Source organism: Lycorma delicatula, chromosome 2, assembly GCF_047948215.1.
Source record: "Lycorma delicatula isolate Av1 chromosome 2, ASM4794821v1, whole genome shotgun sequence".
NCBI lineage: Eukaryota > Metazoa > Arthropoda > Insecta > Hemiptera > Fulgoridae > Lycorma > Lycorma delicatula.
Window position 1 is genome coordinate 45,345,383 of NC_134456.1, and position 11,157 is coordinate 45,356,539.

General features: G+C 29.5%; 2 protein-coding genes across 2 annotated transcripts; one reads left to right on the forward strand and one right to left on the reverse strand.

Moving 5' to 3' along the window:
* Window positions 1-1,846: 1,846 nt before the first annotated feature.
* Window positions 1,847-2,695, reverse strand: LOC142319872 (uncharacterized). The gene has a single exon (XM_075357545.1). It carries the CDS (start codon window positions 2,693-2,695, stop codon window positions 1,847-1,849), a length of 849 nt encoding a protein of 282 aa, XP_075213660.1.
* Window positions 2,696-7,702: 5,007 nt separating this feature from the next.
* On the forward strand, window positions 7,703-8,551 carry LOC142319873 (uncharacterized). The gene has a single exon (XM_075357546.1). It carries the CDS (start codon window positions 7,703-7,705, stop codon window positions 8,549-8,551), a length of 849 nt encoding a protein of 282 aa, XP_075213661.1.
* Window positions 8,552-11,157: the final 2,606 nt, after the last annotated feature.

Consider the following 11,157-nt stretch of genomic DNA (forward strand, 5'->3'; position numbering starts at 1 on the left):
ATTTAAATATTTGTTGTTTTTAATTGCCATACAAAAATCTAGTTGTTGGAATCGGCTGTTGGTTTAGCCAAATAATGAAATAGTAGATTATTTCAAAACAAAATTAGATAAAATTAATTTTTAATTAGCTTTAAAGATACCTAATAAATTGTTTTATTTGATTGTTTATTTTTATAAAATGTTTAATTCTTTTTTTTATTTTGAAATATTGATAAGTTTTTCGTGTAATAGTTGGTTAAAATTTTCCACATTTTGTATGTTTTGTTTGTAATAAACTTCAAAATTATTACATTTGTATTTAATTTTTGCGGATTCTTTTCATATCATTTTCACCGAGTTCAGTAATCAATGTCGTAAGTGGCACTGATCAGAGATTTTTTCTTTAAAACTAACGTGAAGGTTGCATTTCGCTAGACGTAGCTTACTGATTTACAACTGGTATATTCATATCGCTGAAAAAGGCAATGAACCAACTCATTGTACTATTTTTCATAAACTTGGCGTTTTTTGAAGTGAATGTACGTCGTTCAGTTCGCTTAATCACTACGGTTGTGATAGCTGATATACATATAACTCCTCAGTTTTTCGTAATTATGGTATTACATAATAATAAAAGTAATATAAATTGTGTACAATCTTTCCCTTAAGTTTTTGACAGACAATGACGATGAAAATTATAAAAAAAAACCTTTAAAGAAGACAAATGGTATCCAATTTATACAAAGGCTTTTTGGTTTAGCATGAAAAAAATTAATACTAGCGAGAATATGAAAGTTAATTTACATATTTTTGCTAATATTAATCTGAAATACTTTGTCAGTAAAAATTTAAATATTTATTTTTTAATATAAACTTATACTTTTTTAAATAAATATGTTTATACAGTGATTTATCACGTTATACAGATCCTTTGGCAGCATTCTACATGTAACAGTAAACAAAAATGATCATATAAACATAGATCTGTAAACGCTTTGTTAACGAGTTGCCGAAAAATTTCGCCCAGATTTCATCTCCTCCAGTGAAATGATACTGTACAGAAATTCTTGGGATGCAAAAATCTAAGCAAATTTGATGGTTGCATAATGAAATTCAATCGAACAAATTGTAAAAATTGACTCCAAAAACTGTAACCTCTGTAGTTTTTTTAAAAAACCGGCAAAAAATGCAGAAATCTGGAGACGAAAAAAGCACTTTTTACGTTTGACTTGTAATAATTTTGCTAATTGGCTTATAAACAGATAAGAATTTTTAATAAAATTTGTAAATTATCTAAACTTGTTGATCTAAACAGAATGGCATAAATAAAGTAAACCGAAAGCGAATAACTGTTAAAATAAAATTAACTCTTATTTAGAGCAATTCAAAGCTAAATTTAACTTGAACGTTACAAATTGTCGATTTAAATTGTGATTTACCGTAAAATATTAAACCATAGTATAATATGATCCTGTATGTATATATATATATATAAACAAATCTTTATGAATATATATATGTATATATTATTATTATTATCTGAAACAATGTTTGAGATAATAAATTGCACATAATTATGTAATACGAAGCCCTTTAAAGGTTAAACATATTTTTTTATTGAAATCAATTACTATTAAATTAAGTATACCAATAAAGTAATTATATAAAATGATTAATCGGGAAAATAAAAAAAAAAGAATTAAGACTTAGAAACGAATTTTATTTATTTCCGTTCAAGAAAACTTAATATGTACATTTGAAATAACATTAAAATATATTACACAATGAAATGACTTCGGTGGAGTTTCAGCAGAAATTGTTGAGGATGCGTTGAATCAGGTCTCTGACATCAGGAATGATGTGCTGACTAATGATGATGATGATTTTGATGACCACCGAGCGAAATATTATCATGATGTAATGATTGTTGATCTTTAACTGGATAAGGTACTGGGTATGGCTTAATAATATGAACTGGATATGGTTTTATTATATGGACCGGAACGGGTCTATCGAATGGAACTTTAACTAGATAAGGTACAGGTTTCTCAACCGGATAAGGAACTGGTTTTACAACTGCTACGTGTACCGGATAAGGTCTGTCGACTGGTACTTCAACCGGTACAGGAATTTTCTTTTCGACCGGTACCGGATAGGGTTTATCGACGTAGACTGGATACGGTTTAAGGATGTGTACAGGTATCGGTCTGTCGACTTGAATTTTAACCGGATAAGGAACTTGTTTTTCTACTGGATAAAGATGCGGTACCTGTACTTTAACTGGTACCGGTATGTGTTTTTCGACCGGTACCGGATACGGTTTCGGTACGTGTACCGGATATGGTCGATCGACTGGAACTGGAATTTTCTTCTCGACTGACACCGGATAAGGTACTGGAACTTGTTTTGTTAATGTTACCGTTTTAGATACGTCATGATGCGGTGCAACGTAATGAAACGAGGTATAATGATCGTTAGAGATGTGATGTCCAACATTACTGCCGTACGTACCGGATGATTTGTGGCCGAGATAGCTTCCAGAATCATAAAGTTCACGTTCATCTTCTTTGTTTACATGTTGAATTTGCACTGCTTGTTTCTGCTGTAGCGATGGTTGAACATTATTATTAATTATATCCAGTGTGCCCTTACTTTTATCAGCATCTCCCAGTACACTACCTACCACCAGAAAGCACAACACAATAAACTTCAACATACTTCTTCTGTAGCAAACAGTTGTTTGATGTTTTACTGACGTTGCAATCGATATTAAATACTTATTAAAGATAGGAAGTCTATCCCACCGCAAATACTTTTACACGATGCATCATGTTACCTCGCGTGAAGTATAATTCTTACTTTTTACAATTGGCGTATTTTACATTCTTCATATATAACCGAACATATAAGATGTTAATAATTTATAATTTGTTAAGAATAATTATAATAACGGTCATAATAATAATAAAATATATCTTAATATAAAATAATTTACTAGGAATGTTTTGTCATTATTCATTATTAATACTAACAATATAGCAGTTTTCTTATACAATTAGCGTTACGTTATTTAGTGTTTAGTGATGTAATTTAAACTGATTAGCAATAAAGATGAACAATAAAATACTTTCTACCGGGAAGATATTTTATCAGATGTTTGACTGTTTTTGTATTTTTTTTTTTTACTTTTTTTATAATTTTACTTGCTTGTACGAAGTAAAAGAAAGTATTGTGATCGCGAATAATATCAGTTTCCATATTTCAACGGAAATATCAATTTTGACCTTCCCTGAATCCATTATAACTAGTTTTGGCGTGACGTTAGTATGTGCGTATTTACCTCGTATAAATCAAAAACGATTAGCCGTAGGATGTTGAAATTTTGGATTTAGGACTGCTGTGCACCTCCCCTTTTGATTGTGATCGAAAGTTCAAAATCGAAACATATTTGGATTTTGGACTTTTCAGTAACTGCAGTAATAAGTCCTCATTGAGAACTTTTCATATATTTTATGTGGTACTTAACTTCATTGCTTTCAGAGTTATAGCCAATAAAATTTTAATTAAAGAAATATTTGGATCTTAGGGGAAGGCTCATCGGATCGAATCAGACTTCATCTCCTTTTTTTAACTTTTTTTTTTTTTAATTTAAATATATTGATTTATTAATAATTATTAACCTCTGATTGTAAAAACTTTTTACGATAAATAATAATTCAATAATAACAAAATATTAGAATTTTTTATTGAAATAAAATTTTACGTACTTTTCATTTTAAATATATTTGTGTATGTAATTTAATAGTAGTACTAGGAAGTCATGCGGTTTCCACATCAGATTTTTTTCTTTTCGGATTACACGTTTAACCTTAACATGATTATTGCTTCCTAAATAATTTCTTCTACACTGGAATTTATAAAACAGATTTAAGATTGTCTTTTACAGTTTGCTTTCTTTATATTCAATTCTTTATTATAGTCAAGATGTTCTGTTCTTCCTGAGAAAGAAGAAAACTAGTTCTTCTTTTTACATGATTTTTCAATGTTTACCTAACACCTATTCGTTCTAATATCTCTTCATATTTTATTTTGTCTATAGCCCAATTTTTCAACACTAATCTTCAAAGGACTTGTCTTCTTTTTTTTTTTTACTTTCTACCATAAATTCCTACAACCGGCAAAATATTTTTTTAGAATTTTCTAAGCTTAGATTCCCATTTGATACCAGCAGACTTTTTTTATTCCAAAGTTACCCCTTGCTAATCCGAATCTTCTTAGACCTTTACTTCATTTCCTCCGTCACATATTTCTGTAACCTTTGTTATGTTGTGATATTTTACTCCTAGGTTTTTTCAAATTGAATGTCTTTCTTAGTATTACGTTCAGGTAATTTTGATATTGTGACAATATATATGTTTCTAACAATGGAGAACATTAGCACATTTATATTTTTTTTTTTCTGTCGCCTGATATAACTATTCAACTCTAAAAGTTTATTTCAATTCTTGTACGACTACTTCTATATATTGTTAAGGAGAAAATGCAAGCTACTTTTTACCCCCTCTTTTTAATAGATTAATTCCTTTCTTCGTTGATCCTGTAGACTTATTAATTTGCGTTATTCTTATATGTATTATCTTTAAGTCGCCTTTTGCATTACTGATCCGGTTTTCCTTAAAATTGGAATAATTTTATAATTTAATTTCTTATGGTTTAAATACTTCCTGTCTTAGTGTATATGTGATGTCCTAAGACGATTAATACCTACTTTATTTTCCTTAGTCCTGCCTTCTATGATTAGTTCGATGGCCGGTATAGCTTCCCTTGTATTAATGCTCTTTCCGAAAACGAACAACTTTTCATCGTGTACAGTATTCAAATATTGACTCTATCAAATATTCTCATTCCTTTAAGTGTTATAAGGATTATCCATAATCCAGTATATTTAAGATTTAACTGCTTTAACTTCTAACCCTCTATAGTCACGTATAGATGATTTGTTCACCATCTCGTAGGTAAAAAATACTGATAACACCTCGCTTACTTTCGTAAAATCTCACACTAATTCAGTACTATTTTTGTAAGTTAATAAACAACATAAAAAAATACTGGGATAATGGTTCACAAAAAAACATCTTAATACGTGATTGTCATATAAAATAATATACTTTGATAATATAATATACTAGCTCCTCTTCGCAGCTTCGCCCGCGCTACTTGGTTATTTGCATTTACCGTAGCGGTCAATCTTTTTATTTTATTTTTAATAGTCAAGTAACCGGCGGCAGGTGCAGGCCATTCATACATACAGTAACGGTGGCAGTGGCTGTGGTGGTTGAGACAGAGCGTCGAATACCTTCGCACTCCTTAAAAAAATCTGTATTAATAAACAAACCGAAAATTATTTTTAAATATTTATCTGAAAAGTATCTGCAAGCCCAAATCTACTGAATATCTCGTTTACTATAATCAGAATTGAGAAAATTTACAATTATTGTTCAAAAATGTTTTTACCTTTCTTCATCATCTTTCAAGGTCGAATTTAAAATATCTTTGAATTGGTTTATCGACATGAAGATTACACTCACCAAATATCAGGTTGATTTTTTAATTTTCTTAACGAGAAATTAAAAAAATAACAGGGTTTCAAAAGAAATTCAAAAATCAGTTTTAACACTTGAAACTCGGAACTAAACTAAAAAAATCTAGAAATTGGTTTTTACGTGTTGATAATCAATCAGTTCAAACCCAACTCACACAGTGATAGACACTTACAGTTCACAATTTATTAATTCAATTCATTAAAGTTCATGCTTCAACCGGCAAATCTCCACTACAACATTACATATATGTATATATATTTTTTAGAGATTTCTCGAGATGAAATGTATCCATAACTTATATATCAACTTAAATGTAAACTTAAACTATCTAAAGTTAAGTATGTATATAAATCAGTAAAAGTTTCTATAAACTGATTTTTCTTCTGCTATTATCATTTTTTCCTTCTACAAAATTTTATCTCATAATTTTTCCCCGAGTGTATTTACGTTTCATATTCCCACCGTGTGCAAGCTCTTTCTTTTTCCTTAAACAATTTTTCAACTCTTGTATGTGATTGTAATACATTTTATTTCATTTATCCAGAAATTTTATTTATTTAACAATTTATAACATCGAAGTTTCCAGAATATATATTTTTTTTTATTATTCAATACATTACTGTATCAATCAGATTTCCATAAAAATTAAGATTTTTATAGAAATACATTGCGTTTGGAAAGTTGCTGTGCACTGGAATTACGGAAATGTAACGATGAAACTTTCTTAATTATTATTTTCTATTTTTATTTCATTATTTTATACAAATGGATATTACAATTACTGGAATAATATAGAAAAATGATTGAAAATAATGGAAGCAAGATATCGGACTTGCTTTATAAAAAGCTGTACGAAAAATCTGAAACTTTTCTCTTACAAAGTAATGTGTGTTCAGAAACTGAAACCTATAGATCATGCAAAAAGCCTAAATTATTGTCAATAAGTTAAAGGTTTTATTAAACAAGATGCTGTAGGTAACCTCGAAATTACGTTTTATTTAAAGACGAAGAGTGATTTCATCTGGGAGGGTATATTAATTCACTAAATACACCACTGTGTTAATTGTAATATTCGTTTCAAACATTGAAATCTGCAGAATGTTCGATTGTTAGATAATATATCGTCAGAATATCAAAAACTTGGATGCAATACAGAGACAGATATTCAATTTGAAAAACCGAGTAGTAAAATATTATAGCATAACAAAAGTTACAGAAATGTGTGACGGAGGAAATGAAGTAAAGATCGAAAAGATTCGGATTAGCAAGGGGTAACTTTCGAATAAAAAGAGTCTGCTTATCAAATGTGAATCTAAGCTTAGATATTTCTAAAAAAATATTTTGTCTGTTATAGGATTTTTTAGTAGAAAGTTAAAAAAAAAACGAAAAAGCCATTAGAAGATTAGTGTTGAAAAATAGGTTTATAGATAAAATAAAAAAATGAAGAGATATTAGAATAGATGAATAGGTGATAGGTAAAAATTGAAAAATCTTGAAAAAGAAGACCTGGTTTTCTGGACGATAATAAAAAATTGAGTATAAAGAGAGCAAAGAGTTGAAGACAATGTTAAATCTGTTTTACAGATTCTAATATAAAAGAAATAATGAAGAAGTAATAATCATGTTTAGGTTTATGTGTTATCAGTAAGGAAAAAATAATTAGAATCAAGAATCCTATTAAATCAGTCAAACAACTGATGAAACAATCTTCCCGGCAGAGAGTATTTAATTTTTTACTTTTATTGCTAATAATCTGTTTTAATTACAGCACATATAAGCAGTGAAAAGCGTGACGTTAATTGCAAAATAATAAGTTAGAGTTTACTGTATTGGAAGCATCAATTAACGTTAAAACATTCCTAGTAGATTATTTAATATTGGAAAATACCTTTTTAATTATGATTGTTATTGTAATTATTATTAATATATTTTATTTCGATTTCATATGAAATATGTAAAATACTACAATTATAAAAAGTAAGAGTTATACATCACGCGAGTTAACATGATGCATTGTGTAAAAGTATTTGCGGTGGGATAGACTTCCTGTCTTTAATAAGTATTTAATATGGATTGCAACGTCAGTAAAACATCAAACAACTGTTTGCTACAGAAGAAGTATGTTGAAGTTTATTGTGTTGTGCTTTCTGGTGGTAGGTAGTGTACTGGGAGATGCTGATAAAAGTAAGGGCACACTGGATATAATTAATAATAATGTTCAACCATCGCTACAGCAGAAACAAGCAGTGCAAATTCAACATGTAAACAAACAAGATGAACGTGAACTTTATGATTCTGGAAGCTATCTCGGCCACAAATCATCCGGTACGTACGGCAGTAATGTAGGACATCACATCTCTAACGATCATTATACCTCGTTTCATTACGTTGCACCGCATCATGACGTATCTAAAACGGTAACATTAACAAAACAAGTTCCAGTACCTTATCCGGTGTCAGTCGAGAAGAAAATTCCAGTTCCAGTCGATCGACCATATCCGGTACACGTACCGAAACCGTATCCGGTACCGGTCGAAAAACACATACTGGTACCAGTTAAAGTACAGGTACCGCATCTTTATCCAGTAGAAAAACAAGTTCCTTATCCGGTTAAAATTCAAGTCGACAGACCGGTACCTGTACACATCCTTAAACCGTATCCAGTCTACGTCGATAAACCCTATCCGGTACCGGTCGAAAAGAAAATTCCTGTACCGGTTGAAGTACCAGTCGACAGACCTTATCCGGTACACGTAGCAGTTGTAAAACCAGTTCCTTATCCGGTTGAGAAACCTGTACCTTATCTAGTTAAAGTTCCATTCGATAGACCCGTACCGGTCCATATAATAAAACCATATCCAGTTCATATTATTAAGCCATACCCAGTACCTTATCCAGTTAAAGATCAACAATCATTACATCATGATAATATTTCGCTCGGTGGTCATCAAAATCATCATCATCATTAGTCAGCACATCATTCCTGATGTCAGATACCTGATTCAACGCATCCTCAACAATTTGTGCTGAAACTCCACCGAAGTCATCTCATTGTGTAATATATTTTAATGTTATTTCAAATGTACGTATTAAGTTTTCTTGAACGGAAATAAATAAAATTCGTTTCTAAGTCTTGATTCTTTTTTTTTATTTTCCCGATTACTCATTTTATATAATTACTTTGTTAGTATAATTAATTTAATAATATTTGATTTCAATAAAAAAATATTTTTAACCGTTAAAGGGCTTCGTATTGCACATAACTTCAATGATTATATATATAAGCACATATCCCTACAAGAAGAATTCAAAAGTAAACGACGGGGAAAGCATTATTGTACATCATATATCTGTTTTATATATATATTTATATATATTGTTGCTTTCCCTGTAGTTTACGTTTGACTTTGTTTTTGTAGGAATTTTACTTCCTACTTACTATATATATATACCAGTCTATATATATATATATATATATATAGACTGGTTTCAGTAAATAAATAGAAAATTTTTAGAAAGATATTCTATCGTTTCAATCGAATTACTTGTAATGAAGTCTTGGTATTAGATTTCAAACGGTTAAATAAACGGTTAAATTGAATATTTGCCTACTTTATATTTCTACTTTAATTATAAGCAGGTAAATTTCTATGTTAGGGATTATGTAAGTTGCATATTTAACAGTATATAATAAATTAAAAATTGGAAATGGTTTATGCATTAACTTTGATGGACTTTAACCCATAATATCCAAATATCAAGAAACTTCTTTTTGTTTAGCTTAGGTGGTCTTCCACTTCCGCCAGCTTCTTGAGCAGAGCCTGTTGCCCGAAATTTTTCGATAAGAGTTAGAACTGCACTGCGGTGCGGAACAGGAAGTTATTTAGAAAAGTTTTAGAAAATTTGTGCTTCACTTAATCAGTTTAATTTTTACCTTGATGAATGACCTGTTCAGCGAGAAAAATGCGTTTTTCTACCGAAAGAACCATTACATTTCTCGTAACTATCGATTCAGATAAACGAAACCACGCACGTTCAATCACAACTTAACACTTGACGTCTTGGTTTTATTACTGAGCAACGCCCGACGAACCAACAACGCAACCAACTTAAAACGGAAAATACAGAATACACCACCCAATTCTAAAGCATATAACACATCGACTTTCCGAATGCATTGTTTTATTAAGTATGCCTTAAACTGATTCAAATTATCATCGGTTGTGATGTTATATTAATAAACAGTCAATTTTCCCCCTCTCTTTTTTTTACATTAAAAAACTATGAAATTTAATAAATTTATTAGTTTTAAATTGAAAACAATAAATCTCATAAAAATATTTCGTAAATATTTTTTAGGATCTTTCTTTTTAGTGTAAATGGTACGATAATATTTTAAAAGATAAGATGCAGCAGAAAAGAAGCCCTATGCTTTCAGTTATTTTCATCTAAGTTTAATATTTTCATAATTTAAAAAAATAGTAACATTATTAACCACTAAAAGAATTTATTAAAAATGCATGTATAAGAATCGAGAGTAATCGTTTTTTTTTGAAAACTTTTTATAAAAGAATGATAAATATATTAACGATAAGATCCAAGTCAAAATAGTAAAATCTACTACTGTATGGTAAAATTAAACCTCTCTTATAAAAAAAAAAAAAAAAAAAAAGCTAATAAATATTTTAATTTTTATAAGAAATAATAAAAATTATATTGATAAAATATGAAATGTTTAATATTATTGGAATAAGTACAAGTTACTATTGTTTAGGCAAACACTTTGTTATCTTTTTTCATTACTCATCCTAATTCACTTAAAATTAATTAAATTAAATTGTATCGTTATAAAAACTGATCGACTGGTTTCAGTTAATAAATATAAAATTTTTAGAAATGTATTCTATCATTTCAATCGAATTACTTGTAATGAAGTCTTGGTATTAGATTTCAAACGGTTAAATTTTCATTTATTCTACTTTTCCTCATCAAGAAAACTGTAGTATGATTATTTTCGTATAATATTGTTTTTTGAACTTCTTAATTGTTTTGCAATTTAGTTAAACGTAATAAGTAATTTTTTTTGGCGATAGTTGGATCGATAAGTTAAAAATTAGTTTTTTATAAATCGAAAATACACGCAAAAAATTATTTTATTTTTGTTAATATCCCCTCTTCACTTATTTCTATATATAATATATTATTTCTAATAAACGGTTTACATTAATTTGTTGTTTTACCCGATCTGTGTCGGTATTTCTTTTTTACTGACTCAAGTAAAACTTGGGAGAAACAGGTGTCATCAATCTAACCCACCCTGTTGGTCTAGTGGTTAACACGTCTTCCCAAATCAGCTGATTTGGAAGTCGAGAGTTACAGCGTTCAAGTCCTAGTAAAGCCAGTTATTTTTACATGGATTTGAGTACTAGATCGTGGATACCGGTGTTCTTTGGGGTACAAAGATACCGGTATTCTTTGTGGATACCGGTGGTTGGGTTTCAATTAATCACACATCTCAGGAATGGTCGAACTGAGAATGTACAAGACTACACTTCATCTACACTCATACACATCA

Coding starts and splice junctions, on each gene's coding strand:
- LOC142319872 (XM_075357545.1), bottom strand. CDS start 2,695: ATGTTGAAGTTTATTGTGTTGTGCTTTCTGGTGGTAGGTAGTGTACTG.
- LOC142319873 (XM_075357546.1), top strand. CDS start 7,703: ATGTTGAAGTTTATTGTGTTGTGCTTTCTGGTGGTAGGTAGTGTACTG.